Source organism: Cetorhinus maximus, unplaced genomic scaffold, assembly GCF_964194155.1.
Source record: "Cetorhinus maximus unplaced genomic scaffold, sCetMax3.hap1.1 HAP1_SCAFFOLD_167, whole genome shotgun sequence".
Classification (NCBI taxonomy): Eukaryota; Metazoa; Chordata; class Chondrichthyes; order Lamniformes; family Cetorhinidae; genus Cetorhinus; species Cetorhinus maximus.
Window position 1 is genome coordinate 641,435 of NW_027596153.1, and position 21,327 is coordinate 662,761.

At 59.6% G+C, this 21,327-nt stretch overlaps 1 protein-coding gene across 2 annotated transcripts in view; it reads right to left on the reverse strand.

The window, feature by feature from the left end:
- Positions 1 to 410: 410 nt before the first annotated feature.
- Positions 411 to 21,327, reverse strand: part of abhd14a (abhydrolase domain containing 14A) — an 87,622-nt gene continuing 66,705 nt past the window's right edge. For both annotated transcript variants that reach the window (XM_078534962.1, XM_078534963.1), the window contains exons 4-5: positions 5,602 to 5,837; positions 411 to 1,639 (exon numbers count right to left, since the gene is read on the reverse strand). In XM_078534962.1, coding sequence (XP_078391088.1) covers positions 1,460 to 1,639; positions 5,602 to 5,837 — 416 coding nt within the window. In that variant the 3' untranslated portion in view covers positions 411 to 1,459. The remainder of the gene's footprint in view (positions 1,640 to 5,601; positions 5,838 to 21,327) is intronic.

Below are 21,327 nucleotides of genomic sequence, written 5' to 3' on the forward strand. Positions count from 1 at the left end.
GAGCTGATGAGTTGGGGTGTTGCGTAGTGCGATTACCTGCTTCAACAGCTGCAGTAACAACAAGGATGGACAATGTAACATTATCATGCCTAATTCTTGACTTTGGTGAGCTCTGCTTTAAAGCTGCCATATAAACGCAGGTTGTTGAAATTTCACTGCTAGATTATTGTTAGGAAAGTGCATCAAGGGATCTGGAAAAGTGGTGGATATAGAGTTGAGGTACAGATAAACCATGACCAAACTGAATAGCAAAGCAGGCTTGAGAGGCTGAATGGCCTACTTGTATGTTCCTATAAATGACATTGATTTTCTCCAGGCAATAATTGGTACTTTTTCTAATAAAACGGTCACATAATTAGTTGGCTTCAAGGTTCATTTTTGTTAAACAGCAGAATAGCATGAGATAAATCTCTCTCACTCTCAGTTTAATACATTTTCCAAAGTTTTAGGGCACAAGTCCTTTTTGAAATAAGGTCCAGCTGAATGTTATTGCGAGGAAATTTGATACAACACACATCTGACCAAAATCAGCTCTCACAGTCAAAACTTCTGGGTCAAAATGCCAGGTCCAAGAGGCTGGCATTTTCAACTAAAAGCTTTGGCAAAGGCATTAAAATGTAACAGACATGTATTATGAAATCTGTATTTATTTTGAAATGTGTTGAAACCTTATTTGGAATATTGGAATTTTGTTACTGAGGGGTAAATGGCAGATTCAAATGATTTCAAAGAGGATATTGAGCAGATTTGTGGGGCCATAAAACTAATAAAATTGCCACTAGGTGATCCAAGTCTGTCATGACAGCTGACAGTGTCACAGATAAATGTTTGGAATGAAAAGGTGAAGACTAGCTGCAGGACCCAGGTGTGGTCTATTTTCTTTAAAAAGGTTGAAAAATAAATTCCCTTGTTCTGAGAGGGAACAAATCTTTTGGGTAGGAACTGGAAAAAGGAAAACTGGATGAATATTCCACTCCATTTGGCAAGGCTGCTGGAACTACTCTTGGGATTTTTACTGTGCCTTTGGCTTAAATCAGCTAACCACGCAGATGTGTGAGATGGAGACTAGGCTCTTCCTGCTTTATGGGGCTTAGTCCCACAGTGGGAGAGTTCAGCTACCTCAGCAGAGCCCAGGATTGGACCTGGGATGTTCATGCTCTGAGGGACTTGGTACCACACCAGATGGTATGTGTACTCATTCAGCCCACAACTGAATTCTTCTTTTGGAAACTCAGGTTTTTTTAAATTTCTGTCAATTTTCAGCTTTAATTAAAATCTGCTGGAACTTCAAAGAGAGGAAAATGTTCTTTAAAAAAATCTGAATTCTTTAGTTTCTCCTCTATTGAAGAATGTTAAAAGTTAATAAATTCAGCTGCTGAGGAAGCTGGTCTGGTGCTGGTCTTGGCTGTTTTTGCAAGTACCTGATGCAGAGAGGCATCAGTGGTGTAAACCCTCTGAACTAAAATTTAGTTAGAAAGTCCAGTAAAGCTTTATGGAACTTGTCTGGCTCATCGAGGTAACAAGCATGATGTGCTGCTGGTATTTTGAAGACAGTGTGATGCGGAAGGTGTTTTAAACTCTTCAGGGACTGCAAACCAAGATTTGTGTCCAGTTCTCCGAATACAATCAGGGTCGGGGTCTGCGAACAGAAACACACATTTAAGTTCCCAGTGTGAAACAGTATTATCTCTGTCAGCACAATCCTGCTGAGCCACACAAAGAAAGAACCCCCCATTTCTAACACACCTTTCACAAGCTCAGGATGTCTCTTTACAGCACTTTACAGCTAATACAATGCTTCAGAACTGGTCGTCCCTGTTGTAATGTAGGAAAAACAGCAGTCAATTTGCACACAGCAAGCTCCCACAAATAGTAGAAATAAATGACCAAATAATGTAACGTAATTTGACCTCATGGTCCCAGGCATATGGTCCGAGAGAGGTCAAGCCATGCATATCAATCTACAATCTCCGTTCCAGAGGTTCAATTTGGAATTGTCATTTTTGCAACAATCTTAAAATGTATTCTCCTGAATAGAGGCAAACATTAGTCAAACATAGGAAAAGGTTGAAGCCCATTTAGCCCCTCGAGCATGTTCTGCCCTTCAATGAGATTATGGCTCATCTGTGACCTAACTTCAATTAGCCCATCTATGCCCCATATCCCCCCATATCTTCAGAAAATAAAATCTATCAATCTCAGATTTAAAATTAACAATTGATTGAGCATCCACTGTTTTTTCGGGAAGACAATTTCAAACTTCCAGCATCCGTTGTGTGTAGGATTTCCTAATTTGACTCCTGAAAGGGCTGAATCTAATTTTTAGGCAAGGCCCCTTAGTCCTAGACTCCTCAACCAGTGGAAACAATTTCTATATACCTTGTCTGTTTCCCTTAACATCTTGAAAACTTCAAATAAATCATTTCTTAAACTTCTAAATTCCAGGCAATACAAACCTAGTTTGTGATTTCTCCTTACAATTTAACCCTTTTAGTCCAGGTACCGTTCTGATAAATCTACACTCCCTCCAAAGCCATGCCCAGAATAGTACTGGTAGGAATGACCATCGCACAGTCCTTATGGAAACCAAGTCTCACCTTCACAATGAGGACACCATTCATCGTATCGTGTGGGATAGATTCATAGCAGATGTCAGACTAAGTGGGATAGATTCAGAACATAGCTAGCAGCTCAAAACTGGGCATCCATAGGGTGCTATGGACCATCAACAACAGTACAATTATACACAACCACAATCTGTAACCTCATGGCCCAGGCATATCCCCCACTCCACCATTACCATCAAACCAGGAGATCAACCCTAGAGCAATGAGGAATGCAGGAGAGCCTGCCTGGAGCAGCACCAGACATGCTTGAAAATGAGATGCCAGCCTGGTGAAGCAATAACATAGGAATGCATGCATGCTAAACAGCGGAAGCAGCAATGCAATAGACAGAGCTAAGCAATCCCACAACCAATGGATCAGATCAAAGCTCTGCAGTCCTGCCGCAACCAGTTGTGAATGGGGCTAGATAATTGAACAACTTACAGGAGGAGAAAGTTCCACAAATATCCCCATCCTCAATGATGTGGGAGCCCAGCACATCAGTGCAAAAGATAAGGTTGAAGAACTTGAACTATCTTTAGTCAGAAGTGCCGAGCGGATGATTAATCTTGGCCTCCTTCTGCATTCCCGGCATCACAGATGCCAGTCTTCAGCCAATACGATTCACCTCACATGATAGAACAAAAGGGCTGAAAGCACTGGATAATATGAAGGTTATGGGTCCTAACAATATCGCAGCAGTAGTACTGAAGGCTTGTGCTCCAGAACTAACTGCACCCCCAGCCAAGCTATTCCAGTACAGCTACAACACTGGCATCTACCCGGCTATGTGGAAAATTGCCCAGGTATGTCCTGTACACAAAAAGCAGGACAAGTCCAACCCGGCCAATTACCACCCCATCATCCTACTCTCAATTATCAGTAAAGTAATGGAAGGGGTCATCTACATTGCTATCAATTACTTACTATGCACTTACTTACCAATAACGTATTCACTGACATTCAGTTTGGATTCCGCTGGGTCACTCAGCTCCTGACCTCATTATAGCCTTGGTTCAAATATGGACAAAAGAACAGAGATGAAAGTGACTGACATGACACCAAGGCAGCATTTAACCAAGTGTGGCATCAAGGAGCCCTAGCAAAACTGGCTTCAATGGAAATCAGGGGGAAAACTCTCCGCTGGTTGGAGTCACACCTAGCACAAAGGAAGATGGCTGTGGTTGTTGTAGGTCAATCGCCTCAGTGCCAGAGCATCGATGCAGGAGTTGCTCAGGGTAGTGTCCTCGGCCCAACAATCTTCAGCTGCTTCATCAATGACCTTCCTTCCATCATAAGGTCAGAAGTGGGGGTGTTCGCTGATGATTGCACAATGTTCAGCACCATTCGCAACTCCTCAGATACCGAAGCAGTCCATGTCCAAATGCAGCAAGACCTGGAAAATATCCAGGCTTGGGCTAACAAGTGGCAAGTAACATTCGTGCCACACAAGTGTCAGGCAATGACCATCTCCAACAAGAGAGGATCCAACCATTGCCCCTTAACGTTCAAAGGCATTGCCATCACTGAATCCCCTACTATCAACATCCTGGGGGCTTACCATTGACCAGAAACTGAACTGGACTAGCCATATAAATACTGTGGTTACAAGAGCAGGTCAGAGACTAGGAATCCTGCGACGAGTAACTCACCTCCCGACTCTCCAAAGCCTGTCCACCATCTCCAAGGCACAAGTCAGGAGTGTTATGGAATACTCCCCACTTGCCTGGATGAGTGCAGCTCCCACAACACTGAAGAAGCTCAACACTATCCAGGACAAAGTAGCCCGCTTGATTGGCACCACATCCACAAACATTCACTCCCTCCACCACCGACGCATAGTAGCAGCAGTGTGTACCATCTACAAGATGCACTGCAGGAATTCTTCCTTCGACAGCACCTTCAAAACCCACAACTAATACCATCTAGAAGGATAAGGACAGCAGATAGATGGGAACACTGCCACCTGGAAGTTCCCCTCCAAGTCACTCACCATCCTGACTTGGAAATATATCGCTGTTCCTTCACTGTCGCTGGGTCAAAATCCTGGAACTCCCTTCCTAACAGCACTGTGGGTGTACCTACAACACATGGACTGCAGCGGTTCAAGAAGGCAGCTCACCACCGCCTTCTCAAGGGCAACTAGGGATGGGCAATAAATGCTGGCCCAGCCAACGATGCCCACATCCCGTGAATTAATAAAAAAAAGATCCATTCTCACCCCACCAAAACTGGCCCTTCTCCAATTAATTATTTTAACTTTAGATTGCTCCTTGTCCTTTTCCATAGCTAACCTAAACCTTATGATCCTAAGATCACTGTTTCTTAAGTGTTCCTCTACTAGCCCTTAATCCACTTGACCCACCTCAAGTTGTGGGTCAAGGAATGTTGGAGGATTAGGGGTGGGGAATTCCGGGCATGCAAAATTACCAAAACGGGGGAAACCAGGCATCCTGGTAGGAAAGATGGGTCGACAAGGGGTAAAAAGTAAAAGAAGGAAAAAGGAGGAAAAATAAGTGATTGACCCATGTACAGAGTGACAGCTAAAACACACATAACTGAATACAGGGAAATATAATCAGGGAGTAGGCCAAAGTAGTTTCCTAGATCAGGATACCCAGGTTGGTCTGATTCCTGGACTGGGTGGTACATTCCATGGAGCCTCAAGGGCCACCTGTAAGATGCAATTTCTGCCCTCATTAATCATCCATATTGCAAGTTACTGATACTAACACATCTTGATGTGCTGATTTGGGATTTAGTCACCAAGAACAGCCCTTTCCAAACATCCAGAACAACAACATTTCAACAAGCGAAACCAGTGAATGGGAACTAAGAAGGCAAAGGACTGGATGACCTCAGCTTTGTGAGCTGAATTGTCAGTACTCAGGCTGTCTGCAGCCTACAGGCCACGGTGTGGTTAATGCTCACCTAGACTACAGGGGTGAAGAAGAAATGAGCCACAATAACAGATGTTTGAAGGAAAGCAGCTTACCTGGATTTTCTGATACTGTTTGGCACTGTAGTGATTTGTTCCAACTGGAGCAATAGGGATGAAACCCTTTAGTCGCTGGTTCTGAAACATCAGAAATGGGATGGAGAAGTGACCACTCATGGATGGACTGACCAGGACTGGAGTCTGCAGTCCTACAGCATTCAGGAAAGCCAACAGGAAGTCAGCTCTGTCCTTGTCCACTTTCCCAATCTCCAAGTGTGGGGTATTCCCAAACCCTATTGAACAAGACATTAATCAGTTACCCACAGAAAAAATGCTCTTTACACTAGCAGTTCCCAAATTGTAGGTTGCAGCCTCCGATGGGATCACAAAGATTGTTTTTGGGATTGCAAGCTGCCCCTCCTTTGAGCAGCAATGGTGACTGTGGCGAGGAGATGATCCAATCGGGAGGCTCTGGCGGGACGGCCCTGGCTCGATTGTATCAATGCTGCTGAACAGAATTTGAGCGGTGAGCGCAAAGTGCTCTTTAGCCTTGAAATCAGTTTTAGCAACGATTGCCAAGCAGCTCTGGGATGTTTGAGTGCCAACTTAGAGCAGGCAAAGGCCAGCAACTGTAACTGTGTGACTGACTGAGAGCAAGAAAAACCAGCAAGTCATGTAGCTGAGCCGGAAGGGTGAGTGGCAGCTTCCAACTTTACTGTGTTTCTGTTCTTATTGTACAGGCTTCATAATCCAAGCTGGAGACTCTGAATTGCAGACACTGGCAACTCAACCAAAAGAGGCGAAAGAAACTGGTTACAATGTGTTTCCGTGCGAGGGTGAGCAAGGGTGAGAGGGTGAGGGGCTGCGCGAGACTGCGCGAGGGTGAGTGAGGCTGCGTGAGGGTGAGCGAGGCTGTGTGAGGGTGAGCGAGGCTGCGTGAGGGTGAGTGAGGCTGAGCAAGGGTAAGTGAGGCTGCGCGAGAGTGAGAGGGTGAGCGATGCTGCACGAGGGTGAGTGAGGCTGCGTGAGGGTGAGTGAGGCTGAGCGAGGGTAAGTGAGGCTGCGCGAGAGTGAGAGGGTGAGCGATGCTGCACGAGGGCGAGTGAGGCTGCGCGAGGGTGAGCGAGGGTGAGCAAGGGTGAGCGAGGCTGCGCGAGGGTGAGCGATGGTGAGCGAGGGTGAGTGAGGCTGCACGATGGTGAGCGAGGGTGAGCGAGGCTGCACGAGGGTGAGCGAGGCTGCACGAGGGTGAGCGAGGCTGCGAGAGGGTGAGCGAGGGTGAGTGATGGTGAGCGAGGGTGAGCGAGGCTGCGCGAGGGTGAGCGAGGCTGCGAGAGGATGAGCGAGGCTGCGAGAGGGTGAGCGAGGCTGCGAGAGGGTGAGCGAGGCTGCGAGAGGATGAGCGAGGCTGCGAGAGGGTGAGCGAGGCTGCGAGAGGGTGAGTGATGGTGAGCGAGGGTGAGCGAGGCTGCGCGAGGGTGAGCGAGGCTGCGAGAGGATGAGCGAGGCTGCGAGAGGGTGAGCGAGGCTGCGAGAGGGTGAGTGATGGTGAGCGAGGGTGAGCGAGGCTGCGCGAGGGTGAGCGAGGCTGCGAGAGGATGAGCGAGGATGAGTGAGGCTGCGTGAGGGTGAGCGAGGCTGTGCGAGGGTGAGCGAGGGTGAGCGAGGCTGCGCGAGGGTGAGCGATGGTGAGCGAGGGTGAGCGAGGGTGAGCGAGGATGAGCGAGGCTGCGCGAGGGTGAGCGAGGGTGAGCGAGGGTGAGCGAGGATGAGCGAGGCTGCGCGAGGGTGAGCGAGGCTGCGAGAGGGTGAGCGAGGGTGAGCGAGGGTGAGCGAGGCTGCGCGAGGGTGAGCGAGGGTGAGCGATGGTGAGCGAGGGTGAGCGAGGCTGCGCGAGGGTGAGCGATGGTGAGCAAGGGTGAGCGAGGGTGAGCGAGGGTGAGCGAGGATGAGCGAGGCTGCGCGAGGGTGAGCGAGGCTGCGAGAGGGTGAGCGAGGGTGAGCGAGGCTGCGCGAGGGTGAGTGAGGCTGAGCGAGGGTGAGCGAGGCTGCGCGATGGTGAGTGAGGGTGAGCGAGGCTGCACGAGGGTGAGCGAGGCTGCGAGAGGGCGAGTGAGGGTGAGCACGGCTGGGCGAGGGCGAGTGAGGCTGCGCGAGGGTGAGTGAGGGTGAGCGAAGCTGTGCGAGGGTGAGCGAGGCTGCGCGAGGGTGAGCGAGGGTGCGCGAGGGCGAGCGTGGCTGCGCGAGGGTGAGAGAGTGAGCGAGGCTGCGCGAGGGTGAGAGGGTGAGTGAGGCTGCGCGAAGGTGAGCGAGGGTGAGAGGGTGAGCGAAGCAGTGGGAGGGTGAGCGAGGCTGTGCGAGGGTGAGCCAGGCTGTGAGAGGGTGAGAGGGTGAGCGAGGCTGTGCGAGGGTGAGAGGGTGAGCGAGGCTGTGCGAGGGTGAGAGGGTGAGCGAGGGTGAGTGAGGCTGTGCGAGGGTGAATGAGGCTGTGCGAGGGTGAGAGGGTGAGCGAGGCTGTGCGAGGGTGAGAGGGTGAGCGAGGCTGTGCGAAGGTGAGAGGGTGAGTGAGGTTGTGCGAGGGTGAGAGGGTGAGTGAGGCTGTGTGAGGGTGAGTGAGGCTGTGCGAGGGTGAGCGAGGCTGTGCGAGGGTGAGAGGGTGAGCGAGGCTGTGCGAAGGTGAGAGGGTGAGTGAGGTTGTGCGAGGGTGAGAGGGTGAGTGAGGCTGTGTGAGGGTGAGTGAGGCTGTGCGAGGGTGAGCGAGGCTGTACGAGGGTGAGAGGGTGAGCGAGGCTGCGCGAGGGTGAGAGGGTGAGCGAGGGTGAGAGGGTGAGCGAGGCTGTGCGAGGGTGAGAGGGTGAGCGAGGCTGCGCGAGGGTGAGAAGGTGAGCGAGGGTGAGAGGGTGAGCGAGGCTGTGCGAGGGTGAGAGGGTGAGCGAGGCTGTGCGAGGGTGAGCGAGGCTGCGTGAGGGTGAGCGAGGCTGTGCGAGGGTGAGAGGGTGAGCGAAGTTGTGCGAGGGTGAGAGGCTGAGCGAGGCTGTGCGAGGGTGAGAGGGTGAGCGAGGCTGTGCGAGGGTGAGAGGGTGAGCGAGGGTGAGAGGGTGAGCGAAGTTGTGCGAGGGTGAGAGGGTGAGCGAAGTTGTGCAAGGGTGAGAGGGTGAGCGAAGTTGTGCGAGGGTGAGAGGGTGAGCGAAGTCGTGCCAGGGTGAGAGCGTGAGCGAGGCTGTGCGAGAATGAGAGGGTGAGTGAGGCTGCGCGAGGGTGAGAGGGTGAGCGAGGCTGTGCGAGGGTGAGAGGGTGAGCGAGGCTGAGCGAGGGTGAGTGGGTGAGCGAGGCTGAGAGGGTGAGTGAGGCTGTGCGAGGGTGAGAGGGTGAGCGAGGCTGTGCGAGGGTGAGAGGGTGAGCGAGGCTGAGCGAGGGTGAGAGGGTGAGCGAGGCTGTGCCAGGGTGAGCGGGTGAGCGAGGCTGAGAGGGTGGGAGGGTGAGCGAGGGTGAGAGGGTGAGGGAGGGTGAGCGAGGCTGTGCGAGGGTGAGAGGGTGAGCGAGGCTGAGCGAGGGTGAGCGAGGCTGTGCGAGGGTGAGCGAGGCTGCGCGAGTATGAGAGGGTGAGTGAGGCTGTGCGAGGGTGAGAGGGTGAGTGAGGCTGCGCGAGGGTGAGAGGGTGAGCGAGGCTGTGCGAGGGTGAGAGGGTGAGTGAGGCTGTGCGAGGGTGAGAGGGTGAGTGAGGCTGTGCGAGGGTGAGAGGGTGAACGAGGCTGCGCGAGGGTGAGAGGGTGAGAGGCTGTGCGAGGGTGAGCGAGGCTGCCCGAGGGTGAGAGGGTGAGCGAGGCTGGGCGAGGGTGAGAGGGTGAGTGCGGCTGTGCGAGGGTGAGAGGTTGAGCGAGGCTGGGCGAGGGTGCGTGTGAGCGAGGCTGTGCGAGGGTGAGTGTGAGCGAGGCTGTGCGAGGGTGAGTGTGAGCGAGGCTGTGCGAGGGTGAGTGTGAGCGAGGCTGTGCGAGGGTGAGTGAGGCTGGGTGAGGGTGAGAGAGCGAGCGAGACTGTGCGAGGGTGAGTGTGAGCGAGGCTGTGCGAGGGTGAGTGAGGCTGCGTGAAGGTGAGCGAGGGTGAGAGGGTAGCGAGGCTGCGCGAGGGTGAGAGGGTGAGCGAGGCTGGGCGAGGGTGAGAGGGTGAGCGAGGCTGTGCGAGGGTGAGCGAGGCTGTACGAGGGTGAGTGAGGCTGTGCGAGGGTGAGAGGGTGAGCGAGGGTGAGCGAGGCTGTGCGAGGGTGAGAAAGGCTGTGCGAAGGTGAGAGGCTGTGCGAGGGTGAGCGAGGCTGGGCGAGGGTGAGAGGGTGAGCGAGGTTGTGCGAGGGTGAGAGGGTGAGTGAGGCTGTGCAAGGGTGAGTGAGGCTGTGCGAGGGTGAGAGGGTGAGGGAGGCTGTGCGAGGGTCAGAGAGTGAGCGAGGCTGTGCGAGGGTGAGAGGGTGAGCGAGGCTGCGCGAGGGTGAGCGAGGCTGTGCGAGGGTCAGAGAGTGAGCGAGGCTGTGCGAGGGTGAGAGGGTGAGGGAGGGTGAGCGAGGCTGCGCGAGGGTGAGAGGGTGAGCGAGGCTGTGCGAGGGTGAGCGAAGATGTGCGAGGGTGAGAGGGTGAGCGAGGGTGAGAGGGTGAGAGGCTGTGCGAGGGTGAGAGGGTGAGCGAGGCTGTGCGAGGGTGAGAGGGAGAGTGAGGCTGTGCGAGGGTGAGAGGGTGAGCGAGGCTGGGCGAGGGTGAGAGGGTGAGTGAGGCTTTGCGAGGGTGAGGGTGTGAGTGAGGCTGTGCAAGGGTGACTGTGAGCGAGGCTGTGCGAGGGTGAGAGGGTGAGTGAGGCTGTGTGAGGGTGAGAGGGTGAGCGAGACTGTGCGAGGGTGAGTGTGAGCGAGGCTGTGCGAGGGTGAGTGAGGCTGCGCGAAGGTGAGCGAGGGTGAGAGGGTAGCGAGGCTGCGCGAGGGTGAGAGGGTGAGCGAGTCTGCGCGAGGGTGAGAGGGTGAGCGAGGCTGGGCGAGGGTGAGAGGGTGAGCGAGTCTGCGCGAGGGTGAGAGGGTAAGCGAGGGTGAGTGAGGATGTGCGAGGGTGAGAGGGTGAGCAAGGCTGGGCGAGGGTGAGAGGGTGAGCGAGGTGGTGAGAGGGTGAGTGTGGCTGTGCGAGGGTGAGAGGGTGAGCGAGGCTGTGCGAGGGTGAGTGAGGCTGTGCGAAGGTGAGAGGGTTAGCGAGGCTGTGCGAGGGTGAGAGGGTGAGCGAGGCTGTGCGAGGGTGAGAGGGTGAGCGAGGCTGTGCGAGGGAGAGAGGCTGAGCGAGGGTGAGAGGGTGAGTGAGGCTGCGCGAAGCTGAGCGAGGGTGAGAGGGTGAGCGAGGGTGAGTGTGAGCGAGGATGGGCGAGGGTGAGCAAGGCTGTGTGAGGGTGAGAGGGTGAGCGAGGCTGTGCGAGGGTGAGAGGGTGAGCGAGGCTGTGCGAGGGTGAGAGGGTGAGTGAGGCTGTGCGAGGGTGAGTGAGGCTGTGCGAAGGTGAGAGGGTTAGCGAGTCTGTGCGAGGGTGAGAGGGTGAGCGAGGCTGTGCGAGGGTGAGAGGGTGAGCGTGGCTGTGCGAGGGTGAGTGGGTGAGCGAAGTTGTGCGAGGGTGAGAGGGTGAGCGAAGTTGTGCGAGGGTGAGAGGGTGAGCGAAGTTGTGCGAGGGTGAGAGCGTGAGCGAGGCTGTGCGAGGATGAGAGGGTGAGTGAGGCTGCGCGAGGGTGAGAGGGAGAGCGAGGCTGTGCGAGGGTGAGAGGGTGAGCGAGGCTGAGCGAGGGTGAGCGGGTGAGCCAGGCTGAGAGGGTGAGCGAGGCTGTGCGAGGGTGAGAGGGTGAGCGAGGCTGTGCGATGGTGAGAGGGTGAGCGAGGCTGAGAGGGTGAGCGAGGCTGTGCGAGGGTGAGCGGGTGAGCGATGCTGAGAGGGTGGGAGGGTGAGCGAGCGTGAGAGGGTGAGGGAGGGTGAGCGAGGCTGTGCGAGGGTGAGAGGGTGAGCGAGGCTGAGCGAGGGTGAGAGGGTAAGAAGGTGAGGGAGGGTGAGCGAGGTTGAGAGGGTGAGGGAGGGTGAGCGAGGCTGAGAGGGTGAGAGGGTGAGCGAGGCTGTGCGAGGGTGAGAGGGTGAGCGAGGCTGTGCGAGGGTGAGCGAGGCTGTGCGAGGGTGAGCGAGGCTGCGCGAGGGTGAGAGGGTGAGTGAGGCTGTGCGAGGGTGAGAGGGTGTGTGAGGCTGCGCGAGGGTGAGAGGGTGAGCATGGCTGTGCGAGGGTGAGAGGGTGAGTGAGGCTGTGAGAGGGTGAGTGAGGCTGTGCGAGGGTGAGAGGGTGAGTGAGGCTGTGTGAGGGTGAGAGGGTGAACGGGGCTGCGCGAGGGTGAGAGGGTGAGAGGCTGTGCGAGGGTGAGCGAGGCTGCCCGAGGGTGAGAGGGTGAGCGAGGCTGGGCGAGGGTGAGAGGGTGAGTGCGGCTGTGCGAGGGTGAGAGGTTGAGCGAGGCTGGGCGAGGGTGAGAGTGTGAGTGAGGCTGTGCGAGGGTGAGTGTGAGCGAGGCTGTGCGAGGGTGAGTGTGAGCGAGGCTGTGCGAGGGTGAGTGAGGCTGGGTGAGGGTGAGAGGGCGAGCGAGACTGTGCGAGGGTGAGTGTGAGCGAGGCTGTGCGAGGGTGAGTGAGGCTGCGTGAAAGTGAGCGAGGGTGAGAGGGTAGCGAGGCTGCGCGAGGGTGAGCGAGGCTGGGCGAGGGTAAGAGGGTTAGCGAGGCTGTGCGAGAGTGAGCGAGGCTGTACGAGGGTGAGTGAGGCTGTGCGACGGTGAGAGGGTGAGCGAGGGTGAGCGAGGCTGTGCGAGGATGAGAGAGGCTGTGCGAAGGTGAGAGGCTGTGCGAGGGTGAGCGAGGCTGGTCGAGGGTGAGAGGGTGAGCGAGGTTGTGCGAGGGTGAGAGGGTGAGTGAGGCTGTGCGAGGGTGAGTGAGGCTGTGCGAGGGTGAGAGGGTGAGGGAGGCTGTGCGAGGATCAGAGAGTGAGCGAGGCTGTGCGAGGGTGAGAGGGTGAGCGAGTGTGAGCGAGGCTGTGCGAGGGTGAGCGAGGCTGTGCGAGGGTCAGAGAGTGAGCGAGGCTGTGCGAGGGTGAGAGGGTGAGGGAGGGTGAGCGAGGCTGCGCGAGGGTGAGAGGGTGTGCGAGGGTGAGCGAAGATGTGCGAGGGTGAGAGGGTGAGCGAGGGTGAGAGGGTGAGAGGCTGTGCGAGGGTGAGAGGGTGAGCGAAGCTGTGCGAGGGTGAGAGGGAGAGTGAGGCTGTGCGAGGGTGAGCGAGGCTGGGCGAGGGTGAGAGGGTGAGTGAGGCTTTGCGAGGGTGAGAGTGTGAGTGAGGCTGTGCAAGGGTGACTGTGAGCGAGGCTGTGCGAGGGTGAGTGAGGCTGTGTGAGGGTGAGAGGGTGAGCGAGACTGTGCGAGGGTGAGTGTGAGCGAGGCTGTGCGAGGGTGAGTGAGGCTGCGCGAAGGTGAGCGAGGGTGAGAGGGTAGCGAGGCTGCGCGAGGGTGAGAGGGTAAGCGAGGGTGAGTGAGGATGTGCGAGGGTGAGAGGGTGAGCGAGGCTGGGCGAGGGTGAGAGGGTGAGCGAGGCTGGGCGAGGGTGAGAGGGTGAGCGAGGCTGTGTGAGGGTGAGTGTGAGTGAGGCTGGGCGAGGGTGAGCGAGGCTGGGTGAGGGTGAGAGGGTGAGCGAGGGTGAGAGGGTGAGCGAGGTTGTGCGAAGGTGAGAGGGTGAGCGAGGCTGTGCGAGGGTGAGAGGGTGAGCGAGTGTGAGAGGGTGAGCGAGGCTGTGCGAGGGTGAGAGAATGAGTGTGGCTGTGTGAGGGTGAGAGGGTGAGCGAGGGTGAGAGGGTGAGCGAGGCTGCGCGAGGGTGAGAGAGTGAGTGTGGCTGTGTGAGGGTGAGAGGGTGAGCGAGGCTGTGCGAGGGTGAGAGGGTGAGCGAGGTTGTGCGAGGGTGAGAGGGTGAGTGTGGCTGTGCGAGGGCGAGCGAGGCAGTGCGAGCGTGAGAGGGTGAGCGAGGCTGTGCGAGGGTGAGAGGGTGAGCGAGGCTGTGCGAGGGTGAGCGAGGCTGTGCGATGGTAAGAGGGTGAGCGAGGCTGGGCGAGGGTGAGAGGGTGAGCGAGGCTGTGCGAGGGTGAGTGAGGCTGTGCGAAGGTGAGAGGGTTAGCGAGGCTGTGCGAGGGTGAGAGGGTGAGCGAGGCTGTGCGAGGGTGAGAGGGTGAGCGAGGCTGTGCGAGGGTGAGAGGCTGAGCGAGGGTGAGAGGGTGAGTGAGGCTGCGCGAAAGTGAGCGAGGGTGAGAGGGTGAGCGAGGGTGAGTGTGAGCGAGGCTGGGCGAGGGTGAGCAAGGCTGTGCGAGGGTGAGAGGGTGAGCGAGGCTGTGCGAGGGTGAGAGGGTGAGCGAGGCTGTGCGAGGGTGAGAGGGTGAGTGAGGCTATGCGAGGGTGAGTGAGGCTGTGCGAAGGTGAGAGGGTTAGCGAGGCTGTGCGAGGGTGAGAGGGTGAGCGAGGCTGTGCGAGGGTGAGAGGGTGAGCGTGGCTGTGCGAGGGTGAGTGAGGCTGTGCGAGGGTGAGAGGGTGAGCGAGGCTGTGCGAGGGTGAGAGGGTGAGCGAGGCTGTGCGAGGGTGAGAGGGTGAGCGAGGCTGTGCGAGGGTGAGAGGGTGAGTGAGGCTGTGCGAGGGTGAGTGAGGCTGTGCGAAGGTGAGAGGGTTAGCGAGGCTGTGCGAGGGTGAGAGGGTGAGCGAGGCTGTGCGAGGGTGAGCGTGGCTGTGCGAGGGTGAGCGTGGCTGTGCGAGGGTGAGTGGGGCTGTGCGAGGGTGAGAGGGTGAGCGAGGCTGTGCGAGGGTGAGAGGGTGAGCGAGGCTGTGCGAGGGTGAGAGGGTGAGTGAGGCTGTGCGAGGGTGAGAGGGTGAGCGAGGCTGCGCGAGGGTGAGAGGGTGAGCGAGGCAGGGTGAGGCTGCGCGAAGGTGAGCTAGGCTGTGCGAGGGTGCGAGGGTGAGCGAGGCTGTACGAGGGTGAGAAGGTGAGCGAGGCTGTGCGAGGGTGAGAGGGTGAGCAGGGCTGTGCGAGGGTGAGAGGGTGAGTGAGGCTGTGCGAGGGTGAGAGGGTGAGCGAGGCTGTGCGAGGGTGAGAGGGTGAGCGAGGCTGTGCGAGGGTGAGAGGGTGAGCGAGGGTGAGCGAGGCTGCGCGAGGGTGAGAGGGTGAGCGAGGCTGTGCGAGGGTGAGTGAGGCTGCGCGAAGGTGAGAGGGTGAGCGAGGCTGTGCGAGGGTGAGAGGGTGAGCGAGGGTGAGCGAGGCTGTGCGAGAGTGAGCGAGGGTGAGAGGGTGAGCGAGGCTGTGAGAGGGCGAGCGAGGCTGCGCGAGGGCGAGTGCGGCTGCGCGAGGGTGAGCGAGGGTGAACGAGACCGCGAGGGTGAGCGAGGGTGAACGAGGCTGCGCGAGGGTGAGCGAGGGTGAGCTAGGATGCGCGAGGGTGAGTGAGTTTGAGCGAGGCTGCGCGAGGGTGAGAGGGTGAGCGAGGGTGAGCAGAGTAGCGAGGCTGCACGAGGGTGAGAGGGTGAGCGAGGGTGAGAGGGTGAGCGAGGCTGCGCGAGGGTGAGAGGGTGAGCAGGGTAGCGAGGCTGCACGAGGGTGAGAGGGTGAGCGAGGGTGAGAGGGTGAGCGAGGCTGTGCGAGGGTGAGAGGGTGAGCGAGGCTGTGCGAGGGTGAGCGAGGCTGTGCGAGGGTGAGAGGGTGAGGGAGGGTGAGAGAGGGTGAGAGGGTGAGCGAAGTTGTGCGAGGGTGAGAGGGTGAGGGAGGGTGAGCTGGTGAGCGAGACTGAGAGGGTGAGCGAAGCTGTGGGAGGGTCAGAGAGTGAGCGAGGCTGTGCGAGGGTGAGAGGGTGAGGGAGGGTGAGCGAGGGTGAGCGAAGCTATGCGAGGGTGAGAGGGTGAGCGAGGCTGCACGAGGGTGAGCGAGGCTGTGCGAGGGTGAGAGGGTGAAGCTGAGCGAGGGTGAGAGGGTGAGCGAGGCTGTGCGAGGGTGAGAGGGTGAGCGAGGCTGCGTGAGGGTGAGAGGGTGAGTGAGGCTGTGCGAGGGTGAGAGGGTAAGCGAGGCTGTGCGAGGGTGAGAGGGTGAGTGAGGCTGTGCGAGGGTGAGAGGGTGAGTGAGGCTGTGCGAGGGTGAGAGGGTGAACGAGGCTGCGCGAGGGTGAGAGGGTGAGAGGCTGTGCGAGGGTGAGAGAGTGAGCGAAGCTGCCCGAGGGTGAGAGGGTGAGCGAGGCTGGGCGAGGGTGAGAGGTGAGTGAGGCTGTGCGAGGGTGAGAGGTTGAGCGAGGCTGGGCGAGGGTGAGAGGGTGAGTGAGGCTGTGCGAGGGTGAGTGTGAGCGAGGCTGTGCGAGGGTGAGTGTGAGCGAGGCTGTGTGAGGGTGAGTGAGGCTGGGTGAGGGTGAGAGGGCAAGCGAGGCTGCGCGAGGGTGAGAGGGTGAGCGAGGTTGTGCGAGGGTGAGAGGGTGAGTGAGGCTGTGCGAGGGTGAGTGAGGCTGTGCGAGGGTGAGCGAGGCTGTGAGAGGGTGAGAGAGGCTGTGCGAAGGTGAGAGGGTGAGCGAGGTTGTGCGAGGGTGAGAGGGTGAGTGAGGCTGTGCGAGGGTGAGTGAGGCTGTGCGAGGGTGAGGGAAGCTGTGCGATGGTGAGAGGGTGAGCGAGGCTGTGCGAGGGTGAGTGAGGCTGTGCGAGGGTGAGCGAGGCTGTGCGAGGGTAAGAGGGTGAGCGAGGCTGTGCGAGGGTGAGAGGGTAAGCGAGGCTGTGCGAGGGTGAGCGAGGCTGTGCGAGGGAGAGAGGCTGAGCGAGGGTGAGAGGGTGAGTGAGGCTGCGCGAAGCTGAGCGAGGGTGAGAGGGTGAGCGAGGGTGAGTGTGAGCGAGGATGGGCGAGGGTGAGCAAGGCTGTGTGAGGGTGAGAGGGTGAGCGAGGCTGTGCGAGGGTGAGAGGGTGAGCGAGGCTGTGCGAGGGTGAGAGGGTGAGTGAGGCTGTGCGAGGGTGAGTGAGGCTGTGCGAAGGTGAGAGGGTTAGCGAGTCTGTGCGAGGGTGAGAGGGTGAGCGAGGCTGTGCGAGGGTGAGAGGGTGAGCGTGGCTGTGCGAGGGTGAGTGGGTGAGCGAAGTTGTGCGAGGGTGAGAGGGTGAGCGAAGTTGTGCGAGGGTGAGAGGGTGAGCGAAGTTGTGCGAGGGTGAGAGCGTGAGCGAGGCTGTGCGAGGATGAGAGGGTGAGTGAGGCTGCGCGAGGGTGAGAGGGAGAGCGAGGCTGTGCGAGGGTGAGAGGGTGAGCGAGGCTGAGCGAGGGTGAGCGGGTGAGCCAGGCTGAGAGGGTGAGCGAGGCTGTGCGAGGGTGAGAGGGTGAGCGAGGCTGTGCGATGGTGAGAGGGTGAGCGAGGCTGAGAGGGTGAGCGAGGCTGTGCGAGGGTGAGCGGGTGAGCGATGCTGAGAGGGTGGGAGGGTGAGCGAGCGTGAGAGGGTGAGGGAGGGTGAGCGAGGCTGTGCGAGGGTGAGAGGGTGAGCGAGGCTGAGCGAGGGTGAGAGGGTAAGAAGGTGAGGGAGGGTGAGCGAGGTTGAGAGGGTGAGGGAGGGTGAGCGAGGCTGAGAGGGTGAGAGGGTGAGCGAGGCTGTGCGAGGGTGAGAGGGTGAGCGAGGCTGTGCGAGGGTGAGCGAGGCTGTGCGAGGGTGAGCGAGGCTGCGCGAGGGTGAGAGGGTGAGTGAGGCTGTGCGAGGGTGAGAGGGTGTGTGAGGCTGCGCGAGGGTGAGAGGGTGAGCATGGCTGTGCGAGGGTGAGAGGGTGAGTGAGGCTGTGAGAGGGTGAGTGAGGCTGTGCGAGGGTGAGAGGGTGAGTGAGGCTGTGTGAGGGTGAGAGGGTGAACGGGGCTGCGCGAGGGTGAGAGGGTGAGAGGCTGTGCGAGGGTGAGCGAGGCTGCCCGAGGGTGAGAGGGTGAGCGAGGCTGGGCGAGGGTGAGAGGGTGAGTGCGGCTGTGCGAGGGTGAGAGGTTGAGCGAGGCTGGGCGAGGGTGAGAGTGTGAGTGAGGCTGTGCGAGGGTGAGTGTGAGCGAGGCTGTGCGAGGGTGAGTGTGAGCGAGGCTGTGCGAGGGTGAGTGAGGCTGGGTGAGGGTGAGAGGGCGAGCGAGACTGTGCGAGGGTGAGTGTGAGCGAGGCTGTGCGAGGGTGAGTGAGGCTGCGTGAAAGTGAGCGAGGGTGAGAGGGTAGCGAGGCTGCGCGAGGGTGAGCGAGGCTGGGCGAGGGTAAGAGGGTTAGCGAGGCTGTGCGAGAGTGAGCGAGGCTGTACGAGGGTGAGTGAGGCTGTGCGACGGTGAGAGGGTGAGCGAGGGTGAGCGAGGCTGTGCGAGGATGAGAGAGGCTGTGCGAAGGTGAGAGGCTGTGCGAGGGTGAGCGAGGCTGGTCGAGGGTGAGAGGGTGAGCGAGGTTGTGCGAGGGTGAGAGGGTGAGTGAGGCTGTGCGAGGGTGAGTGAGGCTGTGCGAGGGTGAGAGGGTGAGGGAGGCTGTGCGAGGATCAGAGAGTGAGCGAGGCTGTGCGAGGGTGAGAGGGTGAGCGAGTGTGAGCGAGGCTGTGCGAGGGTGAGCGAGGCTGTGCGAGGGTCAGAGAGTGAGCGAGGCTGTGCGAGGGTGAGAGGGTGAGGGAGGGTGAGCGAGGCTGCGCGAGGGTGAGAGGGTGTGCGAGGGTGAGCGAAGATGTGCGAGGGTGAGAGGGTGAGCGAGGGTGAGAGGGTGAGAGGCTGTGCGAGGGTGAGAGGGTGAGCGAAGCTGTGCGAGGGTGAGAGGGAGAGTGAGGCTGTGCGAGGGTGAGCGAGGCTGGGCGAGGGTGAGAGGGTGAGTGAGGCTTTGCGAGGGTGAGAGTGTGAGTGAGGCTGTGCAAGGGTGACTGTGAGCGAGGCTGTGCGAGGGTGAGTGAGGCTGTGTGAGGGTGAGAGGGTGAGCGAGACTGTGCGAGGGTGAGTGTGAGCGAGGCTGTGCGAGGGTGAGTGAGGCTGCGCGAAGGTGAGCGAGGGTGAGAGGGTAGCGAGGCTGCGCGAGGGTGAGAGGGTAAGCGAGGGTGAGTGAGGATGTGCGAGGGTGAGAGGGTGAGCGAGGCTGGGCGAGGGTGAGAGGGTGAGCGAGGCTGGGCGAGGGTGAGAGGGTGAGCGAGGCTGTGTGAGGGTGAGTGTGAGTGAGGCTGGGCGAGGGTGAGCGAGGCTGGGTGAGGGTGAGAGGGTGAGCGAGGGTGAGAGGGTGAGCGAGGTTGTGCGAAGGTGAGAGGGTGAGCGAGGCTGTGCGAGGGTGAGAGGGTGAGCGAGTGTGAGAGGGTGAGCGAGGCTGTGCGAGGGTGAGAGAATGAGTGTGGCTGTGTGAGGGTGAGAGGGTGAGCGAGGGTGAGAGGGTGAGCGAGGCTGCGCGAGGGTGAGAGAGTGAGTGTGGCTGTGTGAGGGTGAGAGGGTGAGCGAGGCTGTGCGAGGGTGAGAGGGTGAGCGAGGTTGTGCGAGGGTGAGAGGGTGAGTGTGGCTGTGCGAGGGCGAGCGAGGCAGTGCGAGCGTGAGAGGGTGAGCGAGGCTGTGCGAGGGTGAGAGGGTGAGCGAGGCTGTGCGAGGGTGAGCGAGGCTGTGCGATGGTAAGAGGGTGAGCGAGGCTGGGCGAGGGTGAGAGGGTGAGCGAGGCTGTGCGAGGGTGAGTGAGGCTGTGCGAAGGTGAGAGGGTTAGCGAGGCTGTGCGAGGGTGAGAGGGTGAGCGAGGCTGTGCGAGGGTGAGAGGGTGAGCGAGGCTGTGCGAGGGTGAGAGGCTGAGCGAGGGTGAGAGGGTGAGTGAGGCTGCGCGAAAGTGAGCGAGGGTGAGAGGGTGAGCGAGGGTGAGTGTGAGCGAGGCTGGGCGAGGGTGAGCAAGGCTGTGCGAGGGTGAGAGGGTGAGCGAGGCTGTGCGAGGGTGAGAGGGTGAGCGAGGCTGTGCGAGGGTGAGAGGGTGAGTGAGGCTATGCGAGGGTGAGTGAGGCTGTGCGAAGGTGAGAGGGTTAGCGAGGCTGTGCGAGGGTGAGAGGGTGAGCGAGGCTGTGCGAGGGTGAGAGGGTGAGCGTGGCTGTGCGAGGGTGAGTGAGGCTGTGCGAGGGTGAGAGGGTGAGCGAGGCTGTGCGAGGGTGAGAGGGTGAGCGAGGCTGTGCGAGGGTGAGAGGGTGAGCGAGGCTGTGCGAGGGTGAGAGGGTGAGTGAGGCTGTGCGAGGGTGAGTGAGGCTGTGCGAAGGTGAGAGGGTTAGCGAGGCTGTGCGAGGGTGAGAGGGTGAGCGAGGCTGTGCGAGGGTGAGCGTGGCTGTGCGAGGGTGAGCGTGGCTGTGCGAGGGTGAGTGGGGCTGTGCGAGGGTGAGAGGGTGAGCGAGGCTGTGCGAGGGTGAGAGGGTGAGCGAGGCTGTGCGAGGGTGAGAGGGTGAGTGAGGCTGTGCGAGGGTGAGAGGGTGAGCGAGGCTGCGCGAGGGTGAGAGGGTGAGCGAGGCAGGGTGAGGCTGCGCGAAGGTGAGCTAGGCTGTGCGAGGGTGCGAGGGTGAGCGAGGCTGTACGAGGGTGAGAAGGTGAGCGAGGCTGTGCGAGGGTGAGAGGGTGAGCAGGGCTGTGCGAGGGTGAGAGGGTGAGTGAGGCTGTGCGAGGGTGAGAGGGTGAGCGAGGCTGTGCGAGGGTGAGAGGGTGAGCGAGGCTGTGCGAGGGTGAGAGGGTGAGCGAGGGTGAGCGAGGCTGCGCGAGGGTGAGAGGGTGAGCGAGGCTGTGCGAGGGTGAGTGAGGCTGCGCGAAGGTGAGAGGGTGAGCGAGGCTGTGCGAGGGTGAGAGGGTGAGCGAGGGTGAGCGAGGCTGTGCGAGAGTGAGCGAGGGTGAGAGGGTGAGCGAGGCTGTGAGAGGGCGAGCGAGGCTGCGCGAGGGCGAGTGCGGCTGCGCGAGGGTGAGCGAGGGTGAACGAGACCGCGAGGGTGAGCGAGGGTGAACGAGGCTGCGCGAGGGTGAGCGAGGGTGAGCTAGGATGCGCGAGGGTGAGTGAGTTTGAGCGAGGCTGCGCGAGGGTGAGAGGGTGAGCGAGGGTGAGCAGAGTAGCGAGGCTGCACGAGGGTGAGAGGGTGAGCGAGGGTGAGAGGGTGAGCGAGGCTGCGCGAGGGTGAGAGGGTGAGCAGGGTAGCGAGGCTGCACGAGGGTGAGAGGGTGAGCGAGGGTGAGAGGGTGAGCGAGGCTGTGCGAGGGTGAGAGGGTGAGCGAGGCTGTGCGAGGGTGAGCGAGGCTGTGCGAGGGTGAGAGGGTGAGGGAGGGTGAGAGAGGGTGAGAGGGTGAGCGAAGTTGTGCGAGGGTGAGAGGGTGAGGGAGGGTGAGCTGGTGAGCGAGACTGAGAGGGTGAGCGAAGCTGTGGGAGGGTCAGAGAGTGAGCGAGGCTGTGCGAGGGTGAGAGGGTGAGGGAGGGTGAGCGAGGCTGCGCGAGGGTGAGAGGGTGAGCGAGGCTGTGCGAGGGTGAGCGAAGCTATGCGAGGGTGAGAGGGTGAGCGAGGCTGCACGAGGGTGAGCGAGGCTGTGCGAGGGTGAGAGGGTGAAGCTGAGCGAGGGTGAGAGGGTGAGCGAGGCTGTGCGAGGGTGAGAGGGTGAGCGAGGCTGCGTGAGGGTGAGAGGGTGAGTGAGGCTGTGCGAGGGTGAGAGGGTAAGCGAGGCTGTGCGAGGGTGAGAGGGTGAGTGAGGCTGTGCGAGGGTGAGAGGGTGAGTGAGGCTGTGCGAGGGTGAGAGGGTGAACGAGGCT